General features: G+C 34.4%; 1 protein-coding gene across 3 annotated transcripts in view; it reads left to right on the top strand.

The window, feature by feature from the left end:
• LOC136839582 (pro-resilin-like) overlaps positions 1 to 15962 on the top strand; it is a 57556-nt gene extending 41594 nt beyond the window's left edge. Inside the window, exons 2-5 of one of the 3 annotated variants that reach the window (XM_067105840.1) lie at positions 7688 to 7746; positions 15089 to 15185; positions 15428 to 15514; positions 15655 to 15962. In XM_067105840.1, the coding sequence (XP_066961941.1) occupies positions 15174 to 15185; positions 15428 to 15514; positions 15655 to 15894 (339 nt within the window). In that variant the 5' untranslated portion in view covers positions 7688 to 7746; positions 15089 to 15173 and the 3' untranslated portion in view covers positions 15895 to 15962. Of the gene's footprint in view, positions 1 to 7687; positions 7747 to 9887; positions 10100 to 15088; positions 15186 to 15427; positions 15515 to 15654 lie in introns of those variants that run through there. The other 2 variants (XM_067105842.1, XM_067105841.1) reach the window with 2 other exon arrangements.
• The last annotated feature ends 210 nt before the right edge of the window (positions 15963 to 16172 follow it).

Raw genomic sequence — 16172 nt, 5'->3', positions numbered from 1 at the left:
ATAATATATTTTGTGTGGTGATAATAGTTGCTGAAATATCATATGTAGTGTAATGTCAGATCTCACAAGAATGAATGATTTAGATAACTTAACAGTGTAATTTAGAATTAGTAATACGTTTTTAATAGTAACATAGTGTGTCAGCAACACGTGTGTTCTGCAAATGCTTTGTTTTGCTTCGATTGTCATTGGGAAAGATAACGTGTTGACAAGTGAGAGATGACAGTCAAGCCGTGTTAAGATTTTGTTAAAAGCTTTGTTCCATATGATTTTCTGGTAAAGTCTTGTACCTTTTTGAGAAATACAAACGAGTTGCTGCACTGAAGCACATGACAATTACGTCATGTTCAAGATTACATTGCTCTGATCATGTATTGTTCTGATCTCGTCCCATACGATTTTCTGTTTGAGTAACATACGCCTTTCTAAGATTAAAAGCACATGTCTCGATCGATTACCTCATGTTTTGTAAGATTGCATTGCTTTGATCACGTGGTGTTCTAATGTGTTAGTTTTAGCCCCAAAATGCTTTGCCTTAATAATGACATCATCTGATTGTTTTGCTTCTAACTGGAATCCTAAAGTTTGTTCATTCTGATTTCAGAGACTTTTGTGTGGTTCCTCCCCACACCCCCACCACTCTCTCTCTCTCTCTCTCTCTCTCTCTCTCTCTCTCTCTCTCTCTCTCTCTCTTTCATCAAAAGAGAGAAGTTATTAACATAAAATATTTGTGTGTTCATTGATATTAGTCTTAGCTTTTGAGATCTGGTAGTAATGGTAACAAGTGTATATATTCGTAATGGCACCTAACAGAATTGTGCGTTTTGTGAATCTCAAGCAGCTGCATTGGGGCGATTTTGTGAAAGTTTTCACAAGCTTGTGTAAGGTAAAGTGAATTTTGCTTATCATTACCATGGTATAATAAGGTATATTAAGGGATTTTTGCCTTAGTGTAATTGTTTTTGGTAAATATTTTGTTTATTCTTGTGTGTTCTTGAGTTTGCAATCTCTTAATTTTTCACATTTTATATAGTGGGGATTTAACATTCATTTACTTAGCATTTTAAGTATTTCTTAATAGTTTAACGTAACATACTTGATTTAATTTTCATTCACTTAGATTTTCTTTTCACTTGGAACACATCATGACAGTATATACAATACATAGGGTTTATATATATATATACATATATATATGTGTGTGTGTATTCATATATATGTGTGTGCATGCTTGTGTATTTTCGTATAAATGTATACATATATATATATATATATATATATATATATATATATATATATATATATATATATATATATATATATATATATATATACATACATAAGCAAGTTCTAAAATATTTTGCATGTAATACACAGCAACGTTATTCGCTGAAACAATTTTGAATCATATTTAAAACATTTTATCATGAGTAAATTTCTTTTAGAGATTATACCCAGCAAAATCATTTGTTGAAATAAATGCACTGTATGCAGATTCTATGTAAAATAAAATGAAATGTTACCTAGGAAAACGTTAAAATGAAAATCATATTAATAAAGAAGACATATCTATAGCCCACACAGATATATTTCACAATGCTTAAATTAATATTATTGATATCAAGAAATAGTTTAAGGTTGGACGCAAATGGAGTCGACATTTAGCGTTGGTTTTTGTAAGAAATATTTTCATACCGGATATATTGGATTCATTTAATAGTTTTACTTAGTAGAACACGCTTCACTGAAATTAGATGAAATTCCAAACCTTACCTGGTGTACAGAAAAGACAGTTTGCAAGCTTCGTTTTTAGAGCTGACTAAGGCTCGGTTCTATCTCAGATTCACTTCCTGCACTTCAACAGGCCTCATTTCTAGGTCTAATCTTATTCGTTATGTAAAAATGATTACCTCATTCTACCTTCAGTGGCTTCCTTCACTGTAAATAATATCGTAAACCACATGAGAAATCATGGCTTTTGCATCATGGAGCGCAAACAATATAATATATATTATAGGCACCTTGTTTATTTACATTAAACCATACCTGTTCCCTTACGATAGGGGTTACCCTGGCTATTCCTGACCGTTCCCATCTGTTGCCCGTGTTGTAATCTCATGTATTCATTATTTTTTTTTTTTCTCTGAGTTTTATTACCCATACCTCCCACGTCAGTAATATAGCTCATTTGGCTTCAAGCAAAGGTACCTACAATTATCATTCCCCAACTTTAAACATTCTTTTTTCATGATTTAACAAACTTAACCTTCATACTGTATATTTGGCCTGAAAACTGGAGGAAAACAGTCAAGTTATCCCTCTCCTGTGAGGGAATAAATCCTATTTTTAACTCATATGGTTGGCCTGGGGTATTTTATAAGCGCTTTAGAATTTGTATTTCTACTTTCAACACTGATGTTCGAAATACCATTCGGTTTTTAAGCAGATAAAACTGAAAACCTTTGTTTTTTTCGCGTACAGAAACACTACTTATTCTTTTATAAAATTCATACAATTATAGTTAATGAAATCTGACGCGTTGAGTAGCCACGCGAGTGTCATAAGAGATGTAATTAGTTTTAAAAGTAATTATTGAAAGTTGCCTATTTAGTTCATTAGCAAGTACTCGACCGAGTTGAAGTAGGGTTGATATAAGGGAAGATCTGTTCAATAATGAGTTAATGTATTAATTAGGGAACATTACTTCAGCTCTTGTATCAGGAGTTGACTGATAATCAAACAAAAGCTCTTGCCAGATTTCTGTCAACTAGAAAATTATTAATCATAAAAACGTCTGGTACTAAACAAACCATGAAAAACACCTACAGCTATAAAGAATGTTACTGTTTTAGAATCCTTGTGTGTAAATTAAAGAAAAGTGTTCTGGCCAATTAAGTAATTAAACCATGTTTACAGCATTGTACTAAAAGGTTCTTTACAACGTCCGCTCTTCCGTCCGTGTTGGTTCCATGAGTCCAGAGGTCCACACCAGGCATTTTATGAACTTTAACACCTTACCTGTGCAGGCAATAAGGTCAGCTTAATCTAAAATCAAACTGCTCCGTCTGATTTGTATTCTATCTTTTTTTTATTTTTTCATCCGTTTCCATGAAGCCCTAATCACTTGGATTTTCAATTCCTTTAATTTTGTCCTACTCGAGTTTCCTCCATTCATTTCAGAAGAAATTCTTCTTAAGAGAATCATTTGATTGGTTTTTCATTGGTATTTTCCGAAATTCAGTCAAACATTCTTACTGGGGGTGTTGTCAGTTAGACTGTCGACAATAGGTCTAAATCGATTAGCCACGTCGAAGGGTGGAGAGACACAACAGGAAAACATCAGGTCCGTAATGTAAAATAGAAAGTAAAGTGGAAAATGAAATGTTAGATTTGTAACAGAGAGTGAGAGAGAGAGAGAGAGAGAGAGAGAGAGAGAGAGAGAGAGAGAGAGAGAGAGAGAAAAAAACTTTTCAAGACAGAGAGCCAGAAGCTTACAACAATGCAAAAGGCTGTCATTAATTTCGTTACTCCTTTTTTCAAGTGAAAATTGACATCGACCCTCTACAGGGTATAAAAAACGAAAAGCAAAACTGTACAGAGTGCAAAAGTAGAGTCTGTGTCATGATGAAGTAAGCAACTGGTGCTGTCCAGCAACTGAGGCTCAGGAGGGTTGAATAGAATCGAATGGAATTTGATATTTTTTTAATAGCTTCTGGGGTAGAGAAATCTTAATCACGAATCGTCCTATCACGTATGCTGGAAACAAAAGACAGGCAAAGATGCTAAAGTCGACCTGTCGTAAAAGTAAATGGAGAAGAAAGGCGTTGAAAGGCAAATAAATTATGGAAAACTGACATTGAGATGCCCTTAACTACTCCTGCATGCGAATGTGGGCTTATCAGACCTTGCATTGGAATGTTGTTTTCAACAGAGACGATTCAAAGGAATTCCGTATCTTTAGTGACTCAATTCTTGGACGTCGTTCAATTCTGCATCCTCTTTCGCGATTTACACTGCAGATATTACTCTGGGCATCTTTTCTCGCAAGTTTATTTATTGTATTCCTACACAACTTCCGCGATAGTCTTGAAATAGGAACTAGAAAAACCAACCAGATATTGCAGACCTCTCTTGACAAGGTGGCTGCGTCTCTATTTCAACAATATACCTCAAGAATGAGTTAACGAACATCGACGAAATTTTGAGGAAACATCCATGCAGTAATTAATTCCCTCCAGGTGAACAATTTCTAGGCGTGTGGATTAAGAGTTAGTGGGAAGGTTTCGGAGTCAAAAAAAGAAAGTCCTTAAATTTTTTATTATACAAATCTTCGACCCCCAACAAAAGTTACTCCTCTGGAGATGTTGACTGAAAGAATGCTTTAACCAAATTTCGCCAAACTCTGTTCTTTAGATTTAAAATAACCCTGCTGTCAGCTAGGCAGAAAATCAGGCAGATAGAAATATACCATATACCAACAACCACATTCGGTGTTTTATCTTAGATAGGGAACGCTCGCCTGATTGTTATTTGCGTCTAAGATGTCACTACATCTGTTTATCGCTTTGTCCTCAATGAATTAGACAGCTCTACAATGAAAAGGCGTGGATGGCGTCTTAAACGGAAGACGCTAACGAAAATATTAGCTGTTTAGACGTAATCAACATGGAGTTGTATCACTTAACAATAAAGAGAGCCTTGCTTCCTCCGTTTCATGAGGGGTACGAAATAGTGAAAAGTTAATAGGATCCATGTTAGCATCGAGGTAGTGCAGACATTTTCTGTCAGAAGTGAAAAAGTAGAACGAAATGTATCCCGTCTGGCAGGATAGGTCATGAAGGATGTCTGAACGACTCATAGATGAGAGAGAATGTACTGGTTTCCAGTATTTACAGACTATCAACATCTTACGAGAGAGAGAGAGAGAGAGAGAGAGAGAGAGAGAGAGAGAGAAAGAATGTATATTAGTGCTCCAGGAGATTTGCGTTAGAGCACTCGATTATTCATATACAAAATCCAGTAGAACGAAAGAAAAATAGATATGTAGATTATGACGAGCAACCTCCCAAATAAGTAACTGATATCAGGGAAGATTTTTTTTTGAGGGGGTGCGGGACTGACCTAGGAAAGAGACTTGAAACTTTAGTGCAAATGTTCTTAATGAGAGACTCAAGAAAAAAAAATCAAGAATCAGAGCTCGTGCAAAAGATATACAAAATACTACATTGATATATCAAGATATTTTCGCAGAAGATAAATTTTAAAAGAAATCCTTACCAATGTCAGTTTACAGTATTATTTTTTATTTAAAATTTGAAGATTAGAGGTGTAACTATAATCTAGATAAGTTACATATAGATAAAGATAATGATATTGCAAACAACACTGAGCCATAGCCAGTGTGCTTCTCATTGACTCTAGTGAAGTTTACTGATCTCTCTCTCTCTCTCTCTCTCTCTCTCTCTCTCTCTCTCTCTCTCTCTCTATATATATATATATATATATATATATATATATATATATATATATATATATATATATATATATATATATATATACAGTATATATATATATATATGTATTTATACATATATATATGTATGTATATATGTATTTATATATATATACATATATATATATATATAATGGTGTGAGTGCTTGTAAAAAGTTCAAGGTACGACTGTTAATGTTTTCCTTGTTTTGAAGGGTCTTTTCATCCAGTGATAGAAAAATATTTAGATCAATAAGGCTGTTGAATGAACTTACTGGAGCATTAAGATTTGTATCTAATCAATTTTAAGTTTTACCGTTGCGTGAATTAGATATTATTTTGACTAATGGGATAAGACTGTATTTGTACAATAATCTGAAGCATAAGGATAAAGTTCTTATTTTAATTTAGTCATACTTCCATATACTTACCAGTCTATTTATTGAGTTTATTTTGTTCTTTGCAATGTTTCTATATTCGATGTTGTAAAATATGTTTTAACACATCAGAATACATTAAATATAGTTTAAGAGCATTGAAATTCAACATTTTAACATTTTGGATATTTAAACAATGTCTTGCAAGTATATTCACGATAAATATAATCTATTTATTCTTTCATTTAATTACAGAGATATAGTTACTACTAAAACTCTCTCTCTCTCTCTCTCTCTCTCTCTCTCTCTCTCTCTCTCTCTCTCTCTCTCACACACACACACACACACACACACACACACACACGCACATACACACAAACACACACTTCCTGTCACTTAGCCAATAAAGATATAAAAAATTTGCAAGTTTTCTCTCACACTGAAAATCATATTTGGAGAGTTCTGTAAACTTTCCGTGGGAAAAAGTATGATGGGCGTCATAGGTCAGAAAAGTATACTTTTAATAGACATTTTGACAAAACTAACAGCCCCTAATTTTAGCGGAATATCTTTTTGCACTACAAAAGCGTAGATAGACGGTGAATCATCTGATACTGTAAGGGTTCGATTAACTTACATTTTAGGATATAGTAAAATATACTATGTGAACATGCGCGAGGTTTAGGTTAACTTTAAGATCTGACGCGTGCCCAATTCACTGGGGTGAGATTGCTCTTCAGTAGGTATCCAAAAAAGTGAGGTGGTAGACTTGTAAAAAAATGCAGTGCTTTTTATCAGTCAAGCGTGAGGCTAGACTCCAGCTGAAAGACTTCATTAATAAGCCGATTTTATAACATATATTCAAGCTATGATTGATAACAATGAACATATGACAATGCTCGGTGCCTCATTGGTCTGCTGGCTTTCTTTATTTCATTTAATTCCTTCAGAACATTCGGCATTATTCGAAAGTTTTCTTAATAAGGCAAAAATAACGATCTAGGTGTGGTTTTTGTTACTGTAAATTTAGCTGTCCTTATGCCAGCTCGAGCTAGATGTCAAATGCTTTTTAGTCTTCTGAAAAGAAGACTATTGTGCTGGCTTTGTCTGTCCGTCCGCACTTTTTCCTGTCCGCCCTCAGCTCTTAAAAACTACTGAGGCCAGAGGGCTGCAATTTGGTATGTTGATCATCCACCCTCAATCACCAAACAAAACAAATTGCAGCCCTCTAGCCTCAGTAGTTTTTATTCAAGGTTAAAGTTAGCCATAATCGTGCATCTGGCAACGATATAGACCACGCCACCACCAGGTCGTGGTTAGTTTCATGGGCCGCGTCTCATACAGCATTAAACCGAGACTACCGAAATTTAGATCTGTTTTCGGTGGCCTTGATTATGCGATGTACAGAAAACTCGATTACGCCGAAGAAACTTCGGCGCCTTTTTTACTTGTTCTTGTTCCTTCTATAATAAGTATGTTGCACCGTACTTCGTTGTTTCGTAAAGTTGTGAATTTATTAATGAATGATTAAAACAGATATCCCGTTATTTCATCTTATAGTCAGTCTTACAGCCAAAATTTCTCGATTTTTTTTTATTTTCCATCAGCTATACCAAAAATTATTTTAACCCTCACTTGACAGTCTCTTGTCTAGCCATTCTCTGTAGCCTAAAGTTCTATAGAGAACTTTGACCACGTTCCTGAATGCCTGTGTGCAACTCGTTCTGTTGAGGTCTCACGACATCACTGGCCATTCCAAGAGATCATAATGTCGCGATGTCTGTTTCAGAAGGTACCGATGTCAATCTGTCCTTTTCAGGAGGTCACGATGCCATGCTGTCCATTTCGGTAGGTCATTTCGCCAATCTGTCCATTCAGGTAGGTCTTGACGTCACACTATCTATTCCAAGATGTTTTTCCTTAAATTTAGTTTTAGACTAAGAAACACTCTGCTTGGAAATAACATGGATGTTGATGCCCTAAATTCTTTATAGGCTATTTCCTCATTCTTTTTATCATCTTTTAGGAAATTATCTCTCTCTCTCTCTCTCTCTCTCTCTCTCTCTCTCTCTCTCTCTCTCTCTCTCTCTCTCTCTCTAAGCTATATAACATCCCCTGAACTCTCTAAAAAGCTTCCAAGTACATCGAATTTATGTAAAATGTTTAATCTGACACGTGTACAAGTAAATCTATCAGAAGTTGAATGCACTGAGATCATTTAAACGGTAAACATTGATATGCAAAGTCAGTCTTTTTAATAACACCAGCTCTTCAGTTAGCATCAAAGTAAATAACTTTACTAATTCACTTATCTCTTAATATTAGGCTCTTTCATGGCAGTAATTCAAAAGCTCATATCTAAGGTATATGTCAAGATCTCAAGATCGTTGCGCATGTATATTTAACCTAGGTATTTTATTTTATATTCATTTATTAAGCATTTCAAGCTTGCTGTCGCATAGGTTTTCTTGAATATCCTTTTATATATCAGCTGTATCTTCTTGATATTTTAGCACAGCATGTTTTAGACCCTCCGGTAATTTTGGGCAATATAATGAAGTACCAGAATTTATTGATTAAGACAATTTACTCTTGAACTATTTCAATTTCCTCAACATTCTTTGTAGATATCAGGACACCTGTCCTTGGCTTATGAATGGAAGAGTGTACTACGATATGGCTTTTTACATTTTACATATTCAGACTAGTTTATACATTAAAGTTTATCTGTATTTCATTATTTTGAGAGATTATTATAACCTCATGGTTCATTTACAGTACATAGATACAGATGAGTGGACCGACAGAAAATCAGAGGGGCAGTAGTCTACTGGTTTTCAGGTATGTTTATTTTGTCGTCCGATATGCGCAAACGTCTGAAGTCACCCATAGCTGCAAGTATACGTCCATCCAATTGTATCAGCTATGCCGCGATGCATTTGCATATAATGCAGAGAAGGTAGCCAATGGGCTAAGAATTTCTCTCTCTAAGGGTTCCCTTTAACACACATGCACCGGAACATGATTGAATGATTTTAAAATTCTTTTAACAAATTGACAATTATGGCATTCTGTAGAAGGATTTTGATTGTTGAAACCAGTAGGCCTATTTAGACGCTTGCAGCTCGCTGCATAGGTTTATATTTCAGTGATAAGGGAACAAATATATTCTAGTTGTACTGCTTAATATTTCTATAAGCTTGTTGATGGGTATTTCCAAAATAAAATAAACAAATAATATGTTCAATGTCTTGGTGGAATTGTAATTTCTGTATATATTGCTCATACTTTTTGCTATATCATAAAGTATATAGTTTTTTAAAAGATAATTATTATCTCATCCATTTTTTCTCCTTTTCATTTCCATCTGCAATATCTTATAATAGTGGTGTTGATTAAAAAAAAAACTATTATCTCATCCATTTTTATCTCCTTTTAAAAAAATAACATTTCACATTTTTTCTCCTTTTCAATCTCTATCTGATAATCAAAACTGGCCCACTACCACCCCATTCTTATGGTAATAAATAAAAACATACATGATATATAAAAACATACAAATGCCTATATGAAAGATACTGAATAGGAAGTGGTTACTGTCGATAATTCAGAACGTAAAAAGCCATATCGTAGTACACTCTTCCTTTCATAAGTTTGAGACAGAGAGAGAAACGAGTGGGCGGGCTTCTTTCCTAAACTCTTTAGCTAAGCCAAGGACAGGTGTTCGGATATCTACAACGAATGCTGAGGAAATTGAAAAAGATCAAGAGTAAATTGCCTTAATCAATAAATTCTGGTACTTCATTATATTGGCCAAAACTACCGGAGGGTCTCAAACATGCTGTGCCAAAATATCAAGAAGATACGGCTGATATTTAAAAAGATAATCAAGAAAACCTATGCGACAACAGGCTTGAAATGCTTAGTAGTGTTATCCTTTATCCTTGAAAAATCTCTGTCGTACTTTTTAATGCGACATAACTTCTTTGTGAATTAGATTAGCCAACTTGCATCAACCCAGCTAAGGCTACAATAGGGGTGTAACCAAATATTTTTTGTGAATAAACAAGCGTCGAAAAAGGATTCATATCCCGTAGCTACTAGGTCAAAGTGGGTCCTGGTGGCTACAAGTCTCATAATACGGCAGCTTTCGTCATCCGGGCACAAGATTTTGCTTATGTATTAAAGGATTTATTATCCCTGGTCTTTCAACGCTCTGCCACAGGTACCTGTAAGTATTCTGCACGTCTTAGTAAAACACACAGCCTTAAGTGAGGTTAAATATGTCTGGGAAGGGGGCCATGGCAGAAACGGGACAAGACTTCCTAGGTGAGGTTAGGTAATTTGGAAGACTCCAGGAAAGTTATGTTAAGTTAGGATAGGGTGGATCTCTTTCGATTGAAAAGGTATTTACAGCTAAACCAAGCGAACGCCAGGTGACTCTAGTAAAGAATAGGCATCTAATTATCCAGTAAATAAGTATTGAGCTTGCAAACTAAAGTTTGCCACACAAGTCATCTCCTTAAACTTTGGTTGAAATCGTTAGGATTGTAGTGGACATTAGGAAATTTAACCTTTCTAGATACTTTTAATTTTTTGAAAGTCTCTGTTGCAGCGCTTGCATGTGTTAATAAATAAGGATATGGTTTATATAACAAGATGGAAAAAAAGTTCCATCATCATATCGCAAGGGAATGCATAATCCTAACCGTTTTTGCATCGTTCCCAGAAATCGATTATCTTGAGCGTGAAAGGTAGAACTTATTGCTATGCCGATGAAAAAGGATTGATATTTCTTGCTCTTGCTTCCTTTTAACTTGAAATAATGGCCGATTGATTAGGATAAATTCCTCTTTTCTTTGGTAATTATTTCATTTACTCGTACACTGTGCCAGCTCATAAGACTCACAATCTGTTATCTTTAAGTCTTTAATTAAAGGTGGTGACTACTAACAATAGTATTCGTACACATGTACCGGTATTGTTTTCTGGCACTTTTTATCACCTTGCAATAAACGTGGTATTTTGGGCCCAATAACGAACTGATTGACTTCCTTAAAATACCGTTGTAAATCAGCCAAAACTGAGTCAAGTAAGTACAGCTGCATATAGTTACGATTGTGCTAAAAAAATAAAATATAAAATTATTGTTTCGTTGACTCGGTGCTAAATTCAGCGGGAAAATGACATCCTGCCAAATTTCGAATTCTCATCAGATTTTAACTGGAGGAAGCTCAAGAGCGTTCGTAAAAAATAGAAGATTTAAAAAAAAGAAAGAAATATATGACATTTCATTGCAATTTCAGGGACAAGAGAAGGTCTGCGACATGTGCAAGGAACTTCAAGTACATTTTATTATTTCTGCAAAACTGTTGAAACAGTTTTTTATGGTCCACGAATCAGTTTCTAATGAAAGTAATAGTTGTTCACAGATGAAAAAGTTCTCTATAAATGCAACTTTTTAGATTAAATAACTGGCGTTTCAACGAAAATTTATTATAGTGACGTATAAGACATCAGTTAATAACGAACTAAACTAAATTAACTAATGCCCTCTGTGCCGTAAAACGCAAAAGGCAACAAATTCTCTGATATCGGAAAGTTTTTTTTAACGACAGTTTACCTCAGACCAAACAAACAGTTTGAGTTTAGTATTCGTCAACAAAATGTTTTTTTTTTTTTTTTTTTTTTTTTGAGCCACTTTCATGATAGAAGAAATAAGTCGTTAGAAACATGTAGGATGAGATTTAATGAATAAAAACACTGATGACTCCGTCTGTGTTGTGTTTTCAGTCATAAACATGCATTCAGAACGTAACCTGCCGTGAGAACAGGTTTCCCGGAAAAATTACCATCGAATTAATAAAGTCCACCTAAGAATACATAGAAGAAATGATCTAAACGCAGCCTCTAACTTTGCTGATGTTGCAAGCAACTGCAAGCAACAAATGCTTACGAATCTCATCCTTTTGTCTGCATTGTTGGAGCCCATTTTTCATTCCAACAGCTCTGATTCACTCGGAACGCCGCTGCGTGTTTTCATGAGTTTCTCGCTTCTGCTTTCATGCGTCATGATTTTTGTCAGAGATATAACTAACTCTGAATAGGCTCTTCCTGCCATTAATATTTCTCAACTTCCAGCACTTGCTTCCCATTAATTATTGCTCTAATAGAGATGTTTACGCTTGCATATGCGCATGTTTAATGTTTATCCAAGGGGAAATACACTCACACAACTGTGCAAGAATGGAAAAGCATAAATGGAGTGCAAGAGCTCTGGTTTGGCATGAAATTAGCTGCAATTTATTAAGCGTTCTCATTACATAATAGATTGTTAATGGAAGTTGCTTTATTTTCTTGTTCAAAAATATGAACTGAGCGGTGGCCCTTTTAAGTTGGAAGAATTTCTCTTATGGTTTCATTAGGAAGATTCGAAAATAACGTAAGTTGTTTACGATTTTACAACCACTGATTCTTGTATTAATATTTTGATGACAACTAATTCCATTTCATCTTGGGTTTGTCTTGTAGAACATGTCATGCGAATTTAAGTAGTCTGTCTATTTGCTGCAATTCTATCCGTAATGGAATTTGTAAACCTTGATGTCACGTCATTTCATGCCTCATATGAGATATTCTTCTCTCTCTCTCTCTCTCTCTCTCTCTCTCTCTCTCTCTCACACACACACACACACACACACACACACATATATATATATATATATATATATATATATATATATATATATATATATATATATATATATATATATATATATATATATATATATATATGTATGTGTGAGTGTGTGTGTGTGTGTGTGTGTAAACGTGTGTGCGTGTGGGTATAAAAAAAGAAAACTATCACTTTTAAAACCCTTCACGTCTATTGAGAAATACACTGCTCTTCCCTTGCAAACTTTTCTATGAAACACAAAAATTTTTCCAATCCTTCTCCCCATGAATTCAAAATAGCTTTATATGTGTGTTCGTCTTTATCTTTTAAACTTTAAAGGCCATTATTGTCCAATTTTTATGAAAGAAAAAATAAACTGTCGATGAAGATAAATTTACAGATACATAAATTTCTCATCTACGTTAAGGAATATTATTTTGTAAGTATCCACAGAGAATTTCTCAGTTACGTTTCGAATGAGGAAATTATTCTTTGTCATTATTGAAATCATCACCATCTAAGTTATTCTCTACAACTTAGTGCAAGTATACATCCCCGAGGACAAAGAAATATATTTTCATCATAACTGTTTTTTTTTCAGCAGTAGTTACTCCCCAGTTTGATTCCTGCGTTTAATTCTGTTATAAATTCCATTTATTCTCAATTATTTTATTTGTATTTTTAAGATCCCTGAAATACAAACTATAGGACATCTTACTCCGTTATCATTTTTCCACGGCCAAGAATAGAATAGTTAGATCTTGCGCTTCCTGGCTAAAATCAAATTTAATATATTCACTAACCGTGAAGGAACTGCGAGGTTATTTTTCAAATCGTTGTAGAATCAAACTGGCAGCCTTTAAGGTCAGTCTTCGGATTTGTTTTATCTTGGATGCCTAGTTTTTCAAAGCCCCATTCGATCACTTCTCTCTAATACCGTAAATAAAACTAAATATGATTTTTACCAACTGGTCAGTCTCGAAGCTGATGACAAGTGCTCAGACTTTCTACGAACGTTGAAGAAGTATAATTTCAATACAAACTGCTGATTAGAGTAACAAGGGGAAGAAAAAAGAAGAACTGCTTGTGCAGCAAAAACAAAAACAAATCAGTAGTATTCCTAATCCCTTATGTCCGACATCTGAATATTCCTCATGAATCATAAAATGATACTCATGAATCACAAAGTTCAAGGTTCTCATTACTCTGCAGTAGCAAAACAAGTATTTTTTTAGGCTTCAATTTAGAGTGAAAAACGTACATGGTTCTACTTACAAAATGCCACCAGATCTAATTTCATATGATTTTTGGGTATTGGTGAATAAAAAAATCATATATCTATGGCACATAAACACTATCGCAAATAAAATCATGCATTTAAAATTCAAAGGCTCGCGCAGAAATTATTATTATTATTATTATTATTATTATTATTATTATTATTATTATTATTATTATTATTATTATTATTAATAGATTCACAATTTCGTGAAAAACAGTTTGAGTAATAAAAATCCACAGTTATATAGTAAATATATTACTATGTAAAATGAACCAATGACTTTCGAACACTGAACGGTGTTCCTCATCGGTGTTAACGTAGTAATATATTTACTATATAATTGTGGATTTTTATTACATTATTATTATTATTATTATTAGTATTATTATTGTTGTTGTTGTTATTGTTGTTGTTACTGTTGTTGTTGTTATTATTCACAAAGTGTTTATGTTCTTATAATGTAAGTAGCAGTGTAACAAAGAGGAAGATGAAGAAAGCTAAAACTGCTGTATACAATTAATAACACAAACTCGGTATGTAACATGAAAAAAAAAGTGAACTGACAGATGATAATTAAATGACCTTTCGTAGCCTCTGATCTCGAGCAGACTGCATCATTTACAAGATCGTTAATTGCCTTCCGCAATTGTTAAAGAAACGTTACACGCCCCATCAAGTAATAAGCAGCATACCGGCATGGTCATTATTTTATCATGAAAAGTACAATTAAAGGTACACGGTTTGTAGTCAGTACGAAGATGCTTGATAGTATGTGGTCAGGGGAATAAAGACAACTTAGCTCTTGAGGAACAATAGAGAATGAACAACAAATCTTGAAAATAAGATTTATTTAAAAGTATGTCAAAATAATTAGTAATAAAAAGGCAAAAACGATTCATATCGTTCAAAATTCAAAGTACTGCTGTTTTTTTCTTGATTTATCTTTCTTTCTTGTCCGAGGTGAGCAAGTAATTTCATCAGTAAGAAGAAATTCTGACAAATCACGTTTTTTTTTAAATCTCACTTCCTAAAGCAATCATCAAACCATGACAAATAAACATTACCCAGTTAAATAGAGCAGCGTACGTACTTGACCAAAACTCAATACATCTTTATGCAAATAACATAACTTGAACCACCTGCGGTGAATAACTGTTACGGACGAATCTCCTTAAACACAACCTTGCAAAGAGTGATATTTTCAAGATCTAAACGTTTGTTACGATTAGGTGGGACCCTGTGTGAATCCTTTCTCTTTCAAGGGCCGGAGACTCCTCCCTTCTCAGCTTCGGTATATAAAGCAGCCATTCGAGTAGACTACAACGCAGTCTTCTTCAGCAACCCACAATGATCGCTAAGGTAATGTAGATAAACTATGCTCGGAACTGACAGTTAACCTCTTGTGGTGGAACGATATTTCAAGAAATCCATACATGTGAATGCAAGGGATCTATTTTTTCAGCATAAGATGCCTCTCGGCTCGCTATTGCAACAGTCTGATAAAAGCACTGAGAGAAGTCTTAGATGCTATAATATCTGAGGACTTTATCAATGACATGAGCTATGGGGGAAACAATGTTTGATGGACATATCTGTTACAGACTTGTCTGGTGTTGGTCCTCGTCGCCGCCGTTTTCGGTGCCCCTTCTCAGCCTCCCTATGGATACGCCCCTCCACCCTCCTATGAGGTCAGGTTTGATCAGTGTTTTTGGATATTAAATATCTGATAGTAATTGACATTACTTTGAACAGCTTGCTCGTAATGCAGTTGACAATTGAGAATAATTTTGAAACGTCATAACTGGTTTTTTTTTTTTCTTTACTTCAGGAGCCAGCCAAGTACGACTTCAACTACGCCGTGAAGGACGACTACTCTGGCAACGACTTCGGCCACGAAGAGGCCCGAGATGGCTACGACACTCAGGGATCCTACTACGTCCTCCTCCCTGACGGTCGCCTGCAGAAGGTTTCCTACAACGTCAACGGAGACTCAGGATTTGTGGCTGAAGTCACTTACGAGGGAGAGGCTCAGTACCCTGAGTACCACCCGGCGCCTTCCTATGCTTAGGCAATCTATTTATGGAAAGAATATGTGCAACTATTTAAGAGAGATTTGTTAAATAAAACTATCGTTTAAAGAAATATCGTGTTTTAATATGGCAACTAGAAATGTTTGCTATACATTCAGTCGTTCGTGTACAATTCAAAAGTGGCTTATATTTATATATATATATATATATATATATATATATATATATATATATATATATATATATATATATATATATATATATATATATATATATATATATATATATATATATATATATATATATATATATATAT

This window comes from Macrobrachium rosenbergii, chromosome 6 (genome assembly GCF_040412425.1).
Source record: "Macrobrachium rosenbergii isolate ZJJX-2024 chromosome 6, ASM4041242v1, whole genome shotgun sequence".
Classification (NCBI taxonomy): Eukaryota; Metazoa; Arthropoda; class Malacostraca; order Decapoda; family Palaemonidae; genus Macrobrachium; species Macrobrachium rosenbergii.
This window is presented reverse-complemented; position numbering and strand designations above follow the sequence as displayed.